Genomic DNA, 15,637 nt, shown 5'->3' on the forward strand with positions numbered 1-15,637 from the left:
TTCAGCAGATGCCTTAACAGTAGAAATGTCAGAATTTCTTCTACCTTCCCTCCCGACAAAGCACTACCTGCTGCCTTTCTTCAATCCTGTTATTTTCTTCTATATTTAACAAGTCGAAGAGAGCAGCCAGGAGGAACATTAATGAATGGGTCTCTCGATTATTTTTAGCTGCAGTTTAACGGTTTAACACCCTCAGTGCTACGGCACGAGCTTACTTTGCAACTTCTTCCAAGGCTTGGTTCAGCGTTTGCTGAAATGCAGAGATTTCTTCCACGTTTCCCAGCAACGACGCGATGTCCACGGCGCTGAGCCTAGAAGAGTCAAATCACCAATTATCATCAAAGAGATGCTGCTTTTAGCAGTACCCTCATAGTATCTGTAAGCAGTCCTTCCAAAAAGGCCCAGGAATTTCTCTTTCCCCAGATACACCACCCATCGCACATGGGAAAACACAAAATTCATGACCTGCGAGCTACAGACCACAGCTTCCCCGAGAAGATGTCTGCTGTCAAGGATTATCTTAATTGGATTTTAATCACTTAATCACGCTAATCTTCTCAGATGTTTAGCTGTTTAATAGACACAGACAGATGGGATGTGAGCCAGGGGTGGGGAGGGAGGTGTGTGCACAGACACAGAGGCAGCTTTGTCTTCAGGGATCCATGCTGTGGGTTTCCCTGCGGGAGGAGGGTCCCACCGAGCAGCACCCTCCGGAAGGGGTTGCTTTGTTCCTTGAGCGAGGTTGGATTTTTCCTAGCCAAAGTTAACGTGCCTGGCTCCTGCCATCCTCCCAGTCACTCTCGCACCGCCCTCATTTAAGCCCTTTGCCGCCTACAAGGCTGCGAGCACATGAAATTTCCACAGCTAAATACATCCCACGTGAAGATTTGGGGAAGGAAGGAGAGATTTAAATACAAAGGCTTTAAGACATCACTTTCCCACATCTCTCCGGACAATGTCTAAACATCTGCCCTCCGCCCGTGGTGCCCCAGGGCTGCCCGGTCCTCCTGCAGCATCCTCAGCCAGAGGGACCCAGGGCAGGGGGGTGGAACTAGATGGTCTTTAAGGTCCTTCCAACCCGAACCATTCTGATTCTATGATTCTATGACCCTGGCCCCAAACGCAGCTGCAAGGACAGGGTCGCCGAGCTGGCGGCATTCAGAAGAGATGGCTGTAAAGGCAAAGCAATAAGCGGGAGGTGAAGCCAACTGCGCCGGGTCTTTTACACCGGGTGAAACTATCGCCGGAAATATGCCAAGAGGCACCGGCGCGATGCCGTCGCTGCCTGGGCAAGGGACAGGATGGCGTGTGCTGCCTGTGCATCACTCCCTGGCACGGATGGCAAATACATCAGCTTATTTCCACAGGTAAGCCCTGCCAAAGCCCCCCGGTTGCCCCGGCATCGCTCTTCCCAAGCACAGAGGTACTTTAAGCCAGTGGCTGCGCAGCCGGGGAGACAGGGGTGTCGCTCCTGGCTCAGCAGCAGCCTGGATGTAGCGAGAGGCAGTCCAAGCGCAGAGAATATGTGGCGCCGCGTGTGAAATGAAGAGGTGAGGACGAGACGCCGCTCGGGGCTGAGAAGTCACAACAAGGCAAATTACAAGGGAAGAAGCCATGCAAGGCACAGCGCCGGGAAACATGCACGCCGGGAGAGCCGCACACCAGCTCGCAGATGGGTTGTACCGGCCAGCAGATGGAAACGCCCAGCTCTAACACAGCCCAACGCCTGCACAACCACTGGGGAAGAGGAAAGAGCAGAAACCCGTACAACGTGGGGTTTTTTTTCTGGTTCACAGAGGCTCTACAAGAAGAGCAGCAACAGTCCCTAAACATTCAAAAGCAGGAAAGTAACGAACTATGGTCGATTTTACAGGGTTGTCTCCACCTCAGACGCCCTTATATCTTACTTATCATAAGACTGGAGGGGTCTTAAGTAAGTTCCCAGAAGTGACTGTAGTTCCTTCGCATAATCTCGTTCTGTTTCCAGAATATTTTGCAACACCTAGGGTGAGAGACAGAGCACTGAGTAGATCTTAGCACTAGCGACTAGTCAAAGGAACATGACATCAGCTTCCAAGTGTGGAAAAGCATGGAAGTGTATTTTAAGTCCACAAATTACATTCCTTCATGCAGAACCCAGAACGCTCAGGAAAGCCCTGGGGGGTGCAATTTCAGGGTTTTACTTTGCAAACTGGGGGAGGCCTGGAAAGCGGGTGTTAAGGGCTGCTCCTTCTTCTCTGGCAAAGCATGAGGACAACGTCAGCTCGGACTGGAGTTGAGTGTCTGGCCTCCGAGAGGCTCGTGCCTGACCCTGCATGCGAGGTAGGCAAACACACCATCTGAGCATGCAGCCCGGCAGCACCACTCGCACCCAGGCAGGCGACAACTTCAACGCAAGGGTGGCCGGACCAAGGAGGGCTCCTGCCGCAGCTCGAGCCAGGGCACAGCTCACTCGCCACTTCCAGGATGTGCCGGGTTGGGTTTGGTCCTGCTAATCCATCTCAGCAGCCAGTTTGTCTCTGGCAGCCGGGTAGGCAAACCCACCGCCTGCACGCTCCCCGTCAGCGCTACGGTTTCTCCATGTAGAAGAGCTTTGGAGACAGTGGAGGTGGTTTTCCAGCTCTCTGGACATACTGTTTCTGCTTTGCTTTGCCTGAAATATATTTTAGACGTGCTGATGTGCATGTTTCGCCCCCGGCGCCGAGAGGCAGGGCCGTTCACATGCGGGCGTTTTAACTCTCCCACATCGCAGGGCTCGCTCGAGCCTGGACACGGCAGGAAGGGGCCAGCCCCACTTTGCCAGACATCACCGCTCCAGCAGCCGGACGGCGGAGGAGGTGATGCTTTTCCACCCGCAGCTCAGAGTCTGGCAGGCTGACCTGCCCCAAAGCCACACCAACGCGCCAGGCTGTGAGCTGCGGCCGCTGCCCCTTCGCCGAGGGCAGAGGCACAGGGCTGTCACATCTCCAGCCAAACTCAAGAAAGGGATCTCGGATGACAGCCCTAAATTTGGCTTGCTTCACGCCGTGACCTTATTTCCCCATCTTTATCAACGGGAGACAGCCTGCAGCCGATGGCAAGGACCGGACCAGAGACATCGTGCCTTATTCCCCAGCACTGATCCCAACGCCGCCACCTCTGCTACGTTATCTCCGTCGCTTACTTTGACTCTCTCCCTTTGACACCTTGCAGCAAGTTTCCATTTGTGGTTTATTATTGCCTCGACAGCCCTGAATCAAGAAGGAAACGGCAACAGCTGCGTTTAAACACAGAGTTGCATCCCCAATTGTTATAAACTGCTTCAATGATTTCTAAGGGAAGGAGTCAGTTTGGAAGATTAATAATATGCTACTTATTAAAATGTATGATCAGCGCTTTAAAACTTACCACAGGGTAATAATTCTTTGTCAGCTGAGTGCTTTCAAGTCCTTTTAATGCTTTGGGAGAGAGTGGTTTATCTGTACAAAAAAAAAAAAAACAACAAAAACCATCAATAAATTCCAGCACACGGCTTTCCAGTGGGAAAAGTCACTACTGCGTCATGTCCAGCAAACGCAGCTTCACCCCTGCGAACACAAAACTGCAGCTGCGGGGTTTGTTTGCCGGCTTCAGAGACGCCGGGAGCGAAGGGAAGGCACGCAGGGGAGGGAAGGCACCGCGCAGCCCCTGCCAACTAACTCACAGGTTCCCTCTGAAATCCCTGGCAGCAGCCCAGCGTCTGGCACCGTTGGGAGCGACGGCGTGCCTTCTCCCGGCCCACAAAACTTGGGTTGTAAAACTGGGTGTCTCATCGGAAATGCCGGATAGAGCGTTTTGCTCCAGGTGATTCGCGAGGCACTGGAAGCCAAGGCCACTCGTCATGCCGAACCCCGACCCCTGCAGCCGTTTGTGATGCAAAACCCTTCTCCGAACAAATAGAAAGCTCACGCAAACCTGGGGGTCAATTCCCATCTCCTCCTGCGTCTCCTAAACCCCTGCGGATGCCTCCGGCGTGGTACACACAGGCACAGCCACAAGTCCCTGCGCCGTTTTTCCTGCCCTAGGGAAGTCCCTTCCCTGCCCCACGGCAATGCCAGCTCTCTGGGCATGGCACCGTTATCCCTCCGGAGTGGAACAGGTCGGCAACACCCCTGTGCCATGCGGAGCAGCCGCTCTCTCTCCTTTCTCCCTGCAATCGCTCACAGAAGGCAATTACTTTCGCACCGATAGCGGGGGAGAAGCTCGAGATTTGATAAATTTAGCCCCTGGAAACCGCAGCTTGACGTATTGTCTAATTATTGCCCTCGGAGAGCTTCCTGTCACTTCCAGCCGGGAGCTCCGTGCCTCATTCAAAGCTTTGCTCCACACAGCTAGTTATTTCCACCCAAAGGGCAGGCTTCGGACACAGCGGAGGTACAGACACTGCTGAAAAACAAGTAGCTCACACTTCGGAGGCAAGGAAAGCAGCTCCTGCTGGCTTGGAGCGAGGGTTTTCCCTGGACTACAGCCCCCAGGCAGCTGTCACGGGGCAGGAGAGGGTTCGCTGATGGTCCCCGCATCCGTCATTTGCAACACAACCACCCATCCTGAGCAAGCGGAGAACAAGGGAACGAACCCTCCTCCCATACAAAACGGGTGCTGGAGGGAAAAGCTCGGCAGATAAAAAAAACATCGGATGGGCTCCTACATCAGCATCAACAGGAGGCTTGTCCTTCGCTTCGATGCGGTGCCGTTATTTCATGCGACCCCCATCTGATTTTCCCTGCAGGACTGAAGTTTGCCCTCCCTTTTTTTAAAGCATTTCTCTCCTCCACTCGCTGACTTAATTAGCGATTCCCAGGTTGCGCCAGACAAGCCTTCAGTCTCTGCTCCAACGCCCTGCTCCAGCTCAGACACCATTTCCCCGGGGGAAACAGTGGGAGAGGAGCTATCCTAACAATGATTTTTTTTTTTCATTTAGAATGAAATAAAAACTGGCCTAACTCTGAGCACTCGCTCATTAATTTTATTCTTTGCTTTTTTGCTTGTGAGCGTGGGAGCAAGGATGTCCAACGGGGGTTGGACATTTTGCAGACCCCCAGTGTTTGGGGCCAGGGCTGATCCCGAGCCATAAAACCAGCAGCCAGCGCACACCAGGTCTCCGTCTGGGGTAAGCCCTCAAGGCACGTTAAGGAATTAAAGTTAGATTTTGTAAAAAACAAAACAAAACAAAACAAGTTTACTGTCACACGATGGCCTCGGAAGCACAACGGGGCAACCTGCTTGAACGGATATGTAACGCTACAGGGCAGTTGGCCAAGGACACGCTTCATGTCATCACCACCCCGCATCTGGTTAAAATCACATCCCAGAAAACGTTAAGGACACTCAAGACAAAGCTCATTAAAGGCAGATGTCGTCAGATGGATCGTCCCCTCCCTCTTCCTTTCTCAATACCACAGCAGAAGAAACGTCTGGGGGGAAATGTGAAACCAGCCATCGCTGTGGACAAAACCAGGGGACCGTCCCCTGTGGCCACAGAGTTGTTGGTTTCCTCACTGCAACCGTGAGCGTCCATTCCACCACTGCCAGGAACAGCAGGACCAAAGGCAAACACGTGGCCTGACCGAGGTCTCTAACAAAAAGCTAATTCCGTGCTCAGACACTGGAATGACCCGGCAGCTCCCCACAACAAAGGGGTCTCACGCATCCTCCGGCAACGTCCCCGCTCCCGGAGCAAGAGAAAGGCACGACGCGCTGGGGAAGAGGGGGAAGAAGCTCTCAAACAACTCATGCGAAAGACTAGGCTTTACCCGCCTGGCCTCGTTCGTCTTTCCATTAGCCCTGCTGCTTTAAGGACGCAAACGGCCCTTCATAAATAGCAGCAATTTCCCAAAGGCACGAGGATCCACACTGCATTATACCCCTGTCATTCAATCAGCCCTTGAAAGCAATTTGCTTACCGGTGGATTTGATTTCTCTGACGTAGTTGCTTGGGAACCAGCCGGTTTTTCCATTCAAGGTCCCTTCCCACCAGCCTCCTTCTTCAACCCGAGTGACATAAATAATGTCTCCTTTGTTAACGGAGAGTTCATCCTCATTGGTCTGCTTAAAATTGAACCTGGCCTTTACCACCAGCTGATGACTGCCATTCTCGGTCATCTCCTAAGGAAAGAAACATGGAAAAACATCAGTAAATAGTCCAAAAAAGCAGAAGCCACTGGGAAAAGCTATTGTTCTTCTTTGTTGTGACAGCTGTTTTTTTCAGTATAGCTCTTTATAACAGCAAATAACGTCTTGTTTTTGTGTAAGCACTTCTGCCAGAGGACCACAAGGTCCCTCCCAAGCATTAATTTAGTTTCCCAGTGCAACGGAGGACGGATCAGAATGGCTGGTCTCATTTCACGGAGGAGTTTTGGAGAAGCCACGAGACTCTCTCCAGCCAGGGCAGCAAAGCCATGATGGAGATCAGGGGAGAAAAAAGCCCTCCGGCGTGCTCGACCCAGAGGTACAACACATCCCCCTCCACCCCCGCAGCCACCAAACCCTTGATGAGATGTTAAATGAAGGATACCACGGGCTTGGACTGCCTCCTTAACACCCTCGCTGACTGTGAAGCTGTGCCGTTGGAGTCGGTGTGGGGACCTCCAGCTGCAGAGCTAAGAGACGACAGATGCGAACATGGCCCTTTCGACGGCTGATCTGGTGAAGCAAAAACGACACCTGAGTTTTACCCAACTGTCCACACTCCCTCTGCACCATGGCAAAGCAAAGAGTAAAGCCTGTAAAGAACGCAAGAACAGGGCACAGCAGGTGAAAGAGCATCTATCAGAGCAAGGCAGCAAGCGCACTGCATCTCCAGCGTGGGTACTCCGAGTCAACAGTGAGGACGGGTTTGTTGGGCTGGGTCAACCCTTCCATGGTGGAAGAAGTTGAACTACATGGGTCTCTTCAGTCTGGAAAAAAGATGACTGAGGGGGGATATTATCAACGCTTATAAATACTGAAAGGGTGGGTGTCAGGAGGATGGGGCCAGGCTCTTCTCAGTGGTGCCCAGCGACAGGACAAGAGGTAACGGGCACAAACTTGACCATGGGAAGTTCCACCTCAACATGAGGAGGAACTTCTTTCCTGTGAGGGTGGCAGAGCCCTGGCACAGGCTGCCCAGAGAGGTGGTGGAGTCTCCGTCTCTGGAGACATTCCAAACCCGCCTGGAGGCGTTCCTGTGCCACCTGCTGTGGGTGACCCTGCTCTGGTAGGGGGTTGGACTGGATCGTCTCCAGAGGTCCCTGCCAACCCCTGCCAGTCTGGGATTCTGTGATCCCGAGGCACCCCCAGGTTATGCCAGCTCTGCAGCCACGCATCCGATCACAGCATTTTTTTGAAATCCTCCTTAAAACTGAAAACCAGAACAATACTCAACCCACCGCTGCTCAACTGGGAATGTTTCTGGGATCCGAGTAAGCACTGTTGAAGGTGTTTCAAAGTCTAGCTCGCAAGCGAGTGCACTTAGGTCACCTCCGCAGCTGCAGCGTGGGCTCCCCCGCCGAGTGGGGAAGAATGCCGAACAGCTGGTCAACACAATCGCTTCTCTATTTAGATAAGTCCTTCTGGGTTCATTATACAGCTGGAAGAGGCTGGGCACAATTTTGATGACTGCTCGTGGACCACTGCCACTAACCATGTGAGAGAGGGATTCAGACGGCGCCGAGGAAGGACAGGAGTGTCACCCCCAGGAGATGGACAGCCCACGGAAAGGCTCAGATGGTCCCAGCAGCTCTTGGAGTTGCCTCCTTCGCACCCTCAAAGCTCCTCACTTTGCAAACTAGTCTCTGGGCTTGTTCCTGCCACCACCTGCCCCACGCTGGAAATAACGCTGCTGCTCTGACACACACCTATTTTTCACAATTAGTGATTTCTTTCTCTACTAATACCGACAAACTTGCCAGAGGGCAAAAAGTTTCCTGGTCACAACTGCCCTGTGTTGAGGTTGAGTCAGTGGCCTTGTCACCAAGAGCAGTCCCAGCTCCTGCAGGACCCGGCAGTGCTCAGCCCCAGAATCCTGCTTGGATGCTGTAAAAACATGGGATTGAAGCCACCCAGTAACTCCCAGTACTTCTCTGCTGCTGTACTTCATACCAACCGACTCATATCACCTCCCTTCTAAGTGCCATGCTGCTCAAATGAAGCAACAGCAGATGCCATCATTTCCGTAAACTGTGAAATACTTTTACAACTTGCCTCGTAGTTTCTTTTTAGTTTTAAGAACGTTTCTGTATTCCAGAGCTGCTGTTTCCCACCTGCGGTGTGGACCCAGCATGTCCATGGACCCCAAAAGGAGGACAGGGAAGAGGGATCCGCAGGCATCACCGCGCTGGGTGTGCAAGTCCCCTGCTCAACGTCTGGGGTTCTTCTTTGAAAACGCTGCAAGAGGGCGAGGAAGCCACCAAGCGTGCACAGGAATCGGGAAACACGATGTCTAAGCCTGCCGTTCCCCCATTCTCCTCCTGTCTGAATGTCAACATGGAAAAATCATTCCAAAGGGGAAGTCTGGTGGGAGTTACAGGAACTCAGCTGGGCTTTTATTCTCCCCAGAGGATTTTTGTTTGAATAGGAAAACACCTCATCCTTAGACTGGACCTGGAGCAACACAGACTGTGAGCTCTCAGAGCATAGATTTGCTTTGCCTTCCCTCCAACGCCTGGCACAATGGGGACCAGGTCCGTGACTACGACTTCCAGGCGCCGCTGCCTTCCAAACCCCCCAACCACGCCGTCCCCACGCACCGCTCCACGCTCCAGCAACGGACGACGTTCACATTACATCTCCTGTGCCGCCAGGGAGTCCGTTTCCTCCCTCGCCCTGCTCGCCACGCCACTCACTGCCTGACGACCGCACGGTGAATTCCCAGCTCCCCCCCCCGCGTGGAAAACCCACTTTGCAAACACAGACTGGGGTGGGGTTTTGTGGGGGTTTTGTTGTTGTCTTTTTCCTTTTTTTTTTTTTTTTTTTTTTTTTGGTTCTGCAGCATCCCGATATTTGAGCAGGAGCGGTTTCGGCTGCTCCCGGCGACTCCCGGGCCAGGAAGGGTGGCTGACTGCCAGCGCGAGATGTTCTTGCCCTGATTCCTTCTAAAAAGGGAGGGCGTAAACCGCGAGCCCAGACTTCTCCGCTGATTCAAGCCATCGGCAACAGTCCCACGGAAATGACTCGGTTACTGTAGATTTTATGCTTCTCCCTGCCCCTCCCGATCTTCCAAAGCTTTTATAAATATCTGCAGCAACCTAGAAACAAATGTAAAACTGACTTTGACAGTTTGGCAGGCAAGCGTATCATTTATGTTGCATCATGACAGCGTCCTATTTTATGCCTGGTCCAGCACGGAACGCCGCCGCCATATGTTGCTTAAACTATGGTTAAAATAACTGTGTTTTCTGCTCACATTCCTACACTATTTTTGGCAGCCGAGCCCCGTCTGAGCCAGCACAGCTGGTTTTCCTCCCCTGCCCTCTCTTTCAGATAAAAGCACCATGCTCCGTACTGCTCTTATTTGACGGACGGCTGCTGAACCCTGAGTTTATCCGCTACGAACGATGCCGCTGGCTATTTGCATAACAAGATCCACGGAGACGCGAGGATTTGGACTTCAAATGGATGCTCAGAAACACATTCCCACGGTGTTTCCTTAGCTGTCACCTACTTCCCTCTGACTCCGGCAAGGCTGGCGGGATGCAGCAGCTCTGCGGGCGTCGGGATGCGGTGGCGTGCCAGAGCCCTGGCCACGGCAGGAACTGCAGTAGCCGGTCCCAGGCTTGTCCCAATGCTCCAGCCAGCCCTTGGCCTCTGGCGAGACGGACAAACCGGACCATCTGCAGCGGCAGTTTGGAGGACACAGGCTCTTGCTTCTCAGGAACATGGCCAAGCCACCAAAAAGCAAACATTTCAGACATATATTTATTTTACCCTGTGCTTTTCCCAAGGGTTCTCTCTGCCTGAGCAGCTAATTATGTCGCAGGCGTTGCGCTTTTTAACGTTTAAACCAAGAAAGCATATGTTCGAACAGATGTTTGCCATGAAACCAAGTGGATCCCAGCTTCCCTATAGCCCCATCAGTAACGTCTGATAGAAACTATTCCCCAGCAAAGCCCCGTCCCGAGCCTCCCCCAGGGACCACGCAGGGACATGGGCGGCTGCAAGAATCGAGCTGGGGCTGTGAAGAAGGGGACCGTTGTGAAGACGGCACCGCGGCCTCGCCGCCCCGCTGACACACACCCCATCACACCCCTCCGGTCCAGGAACGGGCAAGCGCAGAGGCAGGGAAGCTTCTCGTTCCTTTTGCTTTCGGAATAACGAAGGTAACGTCAATCGTAACGACAGCATTTTGCAAAGGATGCTCTAGGTAACCTGCATTTTGTACCCCCCCATCGTATTGAACCGTGGCAGCTTTCTATGCGGGGTCACCGGGTGCCGCCATGGCACCGGGAGGTAGGAGGCTGTAAGGAGATGTGCCGAGCCCGAATTACCATCGCTGGCTTGTAGGGAGAGAGCTGGTGGCACAAAGACAGCCTAAGAACCTGTATTTCTTCAGATCAGCATCATACGCCTGTACACACACATATATATGTGTGTTTGTGCACATATATGTACCATTATTATTATACTACATTATATATATCACTATACATCATATATTATTATATTATTATGTATATGCTGCTGTTTATATAATATATACACAATTCATACAATAGTTTATATAATGTATAAATATAGTGTATATATATTTTATATATATCTATATATATGATTTTATAAAACTTTGCATCAGGGCAGAACCAAAAAAGAGGAAAAAGGGAGGAGAGGGTCCAGCCCCAGCAAAGAGGTTGTTTCGTCAAGCACCCGAGCAGCTTCTCTACTGGCAGAAGAGAATCCAAAAGCAAAAACTCGGTTGAAAGAGAAGTGAAACAAGTGAGAAAACCACCGCAACCCAAACCTAGGCAAAACGCATTAAGTCGACAGAAAAATCTCCCCATGAAAGGAAAATCGTGGGTTTGGGGTTTGAATTTTTCTCCTTTTAATTGCCCAAAACGCAACCCGCAACAGGGAAACCAAACTCTCCTCCTGGTGCTGGACGCTGGGGGGTGCGCAGGACTCTCTGTGCCAATCTGCATGTGTGACAGGGGGGCCGTTAAACACTTTTCCATCCCAAAAGCCCCTTCTGGCTCTGCGCAGACCTGCTCCTCGCCTCTCTGATTGAGACCCTGCTCCTCTCACCCCCCCGAGCACCATGCGGCCGTCGCCCTCCCAGCTGCACTTCTTCCACAGCCCTGCGTGACCATGTATCAGTTTAAAGCAGTCTTGTAGGGAGCCGCTACACTTTTGGGATGGAAAGGAGAGGAGGTGATTTGCTTTGTTTCGGCTCCCGCACCCCAGGAGGCAGGAGAAGCCATCAGCTGGATTCCCAAATCCAGGAGCCTGCTCCAGGGACCCGGGGAGAGGAGGGAGCGAAACATCAATACAATTGACCGAGCATCTGGCAAGGACGTTTGTTTTGACATTCTGTAAAGATATTATGCAGATGGATCTGTTTTTCCTCTTCGGCTTTAAAACGCACTACTTAAAATCCGCTATTTGCATTTGGGGAGGTGCAGGCTCATTTACATGGAGGCTCCTTTACGGTGACCTACTTCACGCTCCCTCAACGCTGTCAGAACCGAGCAGAGGTCCCTTCGCGTAAAAGCGACAATCGAGCGCCGCAAAGCGCGCACGGCGACTCCCGAAACGCCACGTCTAAGCCCAGAGCTGGCAGAAAGAAGCATGAAATGACAATTCCGCCATCCGGCATCAGGCATCGCTGCCGGCAGCACAGTTTGCCGAGCCTCCTGAAATCACCATAAACTCAGAATTACAAAAAAAACCCAACCAACCCACCCCAGCATACATACGAGATGGAAAAAAACCCATTTTTTTCTTACCTTCAGTAGCTTTATTTACAGCTGTTAATGTACTCAGGACCTTGGAGAAGCGTTCTCCGGTGTACAAATCATGTGGATCAAACACCTGCGGAAGACAAATTTGGTGAGTCGGGGGCGAAAGGTCTCGCTCCAGCCACCTGAGCAGCCCAGGGAGTGGGAGACAGGGAGGACGGAGCGGCCTGCCTGTCTCCGCAGGGAAAGGGTGTTTGTTCAGGGCTGGCGAATCCCGTTTTCCTTTACAACAAGGGAATTCCCGGTGGCAGGCGGCGTGGGAAGGGCAGGGGGACCCGGCGGCACTTGGGAGAAATCAGTGCTGTCGGCAGGGAAGGGACTCCTCAAAATCACAGCGAAGGTTACTGCTTGCCTCCAGGGAAGGAAAGATTTTGCTGCTATTTTTGTTATTGAAAACACACACACACACACACATATTTTCCGCAGCAGAAGAAACAAACACACAGAATTTTCTGCTCTTGCGATACGGCATTTGCATTTTTTCACAGGAAGCCAAAACCGGTTATTTCGTGTGCAAAGACTCCACTCTAAAGAATTTCGAGCTCCTAAACCTCAACAGCAAGGACAGATATACATCGTTAGCAAGGGCTTATTTTCTCTGACTGGTAACCGGGACCTTGTACGCCCAGCCCTTCCGAAATCGCCCCCAGCACAATGAGGGGGCAATTTGAGTTTCCAAAACACTGCGATCCCCTCTAACACACGAGAAACGCCCTCCGCTTCATGCAGGCTGTACAAATCCTACCATTAACGAAGCAAAGACAAGCGACACAAAAAAGCCCCCGTTATTGGTACCACCGAGGCACCATCTGCCGGTCCTCAAAGACACGTTGTCTTGCAGATGGAGACCACAGATCCGCAAATCCAAAGAACAGGAAAGATGATTTTAAGGCTCTCCTGGCAGACGCTGTCTACTTAAACACTTCTGACGGACTGGAGCGCATCCTGCTAAATAAGTACGCGAGCGTTAATTACCTTCAGGGTAGAACTGCCCTTTAAAACGGCCCTTTCTTGCTTTCCGCGTATTGCTCCTTGGGTACGCTTGGCATTTTGCAAATAGGAAGGGGGACAGCCCCTTCCGCAGCCCGGGATGCTCGCGGCATCTCTCCCTCCCCACACATCAGCGCAAGCCACCAAGTCCAAAAGGGGCAGCACAAAGGCTGCTCTTTGCTGAGAATATCTTTAAAAAACTCGCCTCAGCCGCTCCATACTGGGAGAAAGGTTTTGCCCTAAAGAAATTTAATCCACACTGAGAGGGGGAACAGCCAGCCTGATGTCATTACAAGTATTAAAACCAGTAGCTCCGCAGCTCCGATCCCATCTACGCATTTTGGGGACGTCCCCACCTACCTGGGGCTGTTTCCACGCCGATCTACCACCCGCGCCCTCTTGGGTTTGCTCCTCTGGACCACGCGGCCCCCATCCCTTCTGCCAACTGGTGCGTGAACTAGTTTTCCTGCCCTGCGACGGCAGCCGGTGCTATCTGAGCGTCGCCTCCAGCCCTCGGCAGCGACGTGAGCGTCTCCGTGGAAAGGGAGACAGCACGGGAGAGCCCGGGCGAGCGCTGACCCCGTTGGCAGCCACTGGAGGAGGCGAGGCTGCAGCAACCCGCCTTCACCCTCCCGCCACGCAGAAGGGGAAAGTAAACAGCGAGGCTGGGACGTCTGCGTGCATCTCCCTGGTGTGTCATTTTCTCAGCCATACCCTTTTCCTTCCACCTCAGCAAGTCCAGAAAAACAAGTCCTGCCTTGAATGAACGGCATCTCTCTTTTTTTTTTTTTTCTTTTTTTCTTTTTTTAAAGGACCAAAGCAGCAAAATACATCCCTGATCCTTCAATGCACAGAATAATGCTGTAAGCTCAGAGTCATCAGACTGAGGAAGCCCAGAGGAATGGGTGGCAGGAGGGAGATGCAAAAAAAACCCCAAAAAACTATCACAAAAGCAAGCAATAACCTTTCAGGGCTTTTCTTCATGGCGAAATTGCCTGGAATTGCTACTGTGGAGCAACGGCTGCGTGGAAAATTCTTTTGGATCAGCTACTGTAACGTAAATGTACTCCGCAGCTTGTTCCAGAATAAACTCGTCATAAAGAAAAGTCCTCATTTACAAGCTAAAAATTACTTTTCCCAGTGCAATCCATCCAGAATTCCATTCTTAACTAAAAGACAAGATGCAAGGCTAGATGAAAAACAGAGGGGGGGGAAGGCTTTTTCACTCTTAGCTCATGGAAGACGCAAGTAAAACCCAAGGCTGTCATCAGAGGGTCTCCATTAAAATGCTTTTCCTCCTTCCAGAAGCAGAGACGGCGGCTCTCCGTGGGGAAGGATTCCGGCTGCTCCGCCGGGCATCGCACCAGGAGAGAGAAAACCTGCACTGCTGCACCGCGGATCCTCCTCCAGAGACAGCCAGAAGGTGAGGAGAGGCCGGTGCTCTCCGGGGCACAGACCAGACGAAGCAGCCGGCTTTTCGGGAAGGACGCCGAAATCAAAACCTTTGTGTGTGGGGGGGGGGCATCTAGCAAGTCACCCAGCACCCAAATTCCCAGCGCCGGGATGGGAGGTGGAGAAAAGTTAGGGGAAGCCGCGTTGTGTTTTCGAGCCTGAGATGTTTTATCGGCACAAAACGCGGTTAGACAAAACCCCCGGCGAACCTCCGAGCCCAGAAACGGGGGCGATCGCGACTCTTTTCCCCCAAACCCGAGCGTGAGGGGCTGGAGCCGCGCGATCCCACGGGTGCCGGCGTTTCCCGGTGAAAACCGGGCTGCGGGAGCACGGAGAGCTTTGCCCTGGGGACAGAGAGAGGGGAAGGACACCCCCCACCCCACGGTGGGGCTTTCGCACCCAAATACACACACGCACAGAGCCGCAAAACGAGGGCAGCATCCAGCCCCCCGCACCCGGCGCGGGGAGGGTAACACCCCGCGGGTGTCCCCAGCCGGTCCTCGGGGGGTGTCGCCGGGCAGCTGGGGTCGCGGTGTGCGTGTCGCGGGGTGCCGGTGGGTACTCACGGTGGCGAGCGGGAGGGAGCGCAGCCCCGGGGCATGGCGGTGGTGCGGGGCGGCCGCTTGCGGCTCTGACCCGGAGCCGAATCGCGGAGCGGGGAAGGGGAAGGGAAGGGGAAAGGGAAGGGGAAGTGACAGGCGGCGCCGCCGCCGCCGCCGCCACCGCCCCCGCTCCGCCCCGCCGGCCGCTGAGGGATGGGAGGAGCGGGGAGGGCCCCCGGGGGGAGAGGGATGGAGAATGGGGAAAGGGGAGGGGGAAAGGGAGAAAGTGAAGGAGGAAAGAGGGGTAAGGGGAAGCGGGAAGGAAAAAGGGCAAGGGGGAAGGAAAAAGGGAAAAGGAAAAAAGGAAAGGGGGAAGGAAAAAAGGAAGAGGGAAGAAAAAAAGGGGGTAGGGAAAAAAAGGGGGGAAGAAAAAAAAGGGGGGAAGGAAAAAAGGGGGGAAGGAAAAAAAAGGGGAAGGGGAAAGGAAGGAGAAAAAGTGAATCAGGAAAGAGGGGTAAGATGAAAGGGAAGGGGGAAAGGAAAAAAAGGAAAGAATGGAAAAAAAGAAAGGAGAATGGAAAAAAAGGAAAGAAGAATGGAAAAAAGGGGAAGGAAAAAGGAAGGGGGAAGGAAAAAAGGGGGAAGGGGAAAGGAAGGAGAAAAAGTGAATCAGGAAAGAGGGGTAAGATGAAAGGCAAGGGAAGGGGA

The 15,637-nt window shown here is 52.8% G+C and overlaps 1 protein-coding gene across 6 annotated transcripts in view; it reads right to left on the bottom strand.

Moving 5' to 3' along the window:
- The window catches only part of ARHGEF6 (Rac/Cdc42 guanine nucleotide exchange factor 6), a 46,872-nt gene that overhangs the window by 21,735 nt on the left and 9,500 nt on the right, over window positions 1-15,637 (bottom strand). For 3 of the 6 annotated variants that reach the window (XM_054214314.1, XM_054214315.1, XM_054214312.1), the window contains 6 exons: window positions 11,934-12,018; window positions 6,533-6,660; window positions 5,922-6,123; window positions 3,388-3,458; window positions 1,908-2,002; window positions 216-311 (listed from right to left, as the gene is read on the bottom strand). In XM_054214314.1, the coding sequence (XP_054070289.1) occupies window positions 216-311; window positions 1,908-2,002; window positions 3,388-3,458; window positions 5,922-6,123; window positions 6,533-6,660; window positions 11,934-12,018 (677 nt within the window). Of the gene's footprint in view, window positions 1-215; window positions 312-1,907; window positions 2,003-3,387; window positions 3,459-5,921; window positions 6,124-6,532; window positions 6,661-11,933; window positions 12,019-12,690; window positions 12,716-13,295; window positions 14,898-14,953; window positions 15,107-15,637 lie in introns of those variants that run through there. The other 3 variants (XM_054214317.1, XM_054214318.1, XM_054214316.1) reach the window with 3 other exon arrangements.

Source organism: Rissa tridactyla, chromosome 9 (genome assembly GCF_028500815.1).
Source record: "Rissa tridactyla isolate bRisTri1 chromosome 9, bRisTri1.patW.cur.20221130, whole genome shotgun sequence".
NCBI classification, from domain to species: Eukaryota; Metazoa; Chordata; class Aves; order Charadriiformes; family Laridae; genus Rissa; species Rissa tridactyla.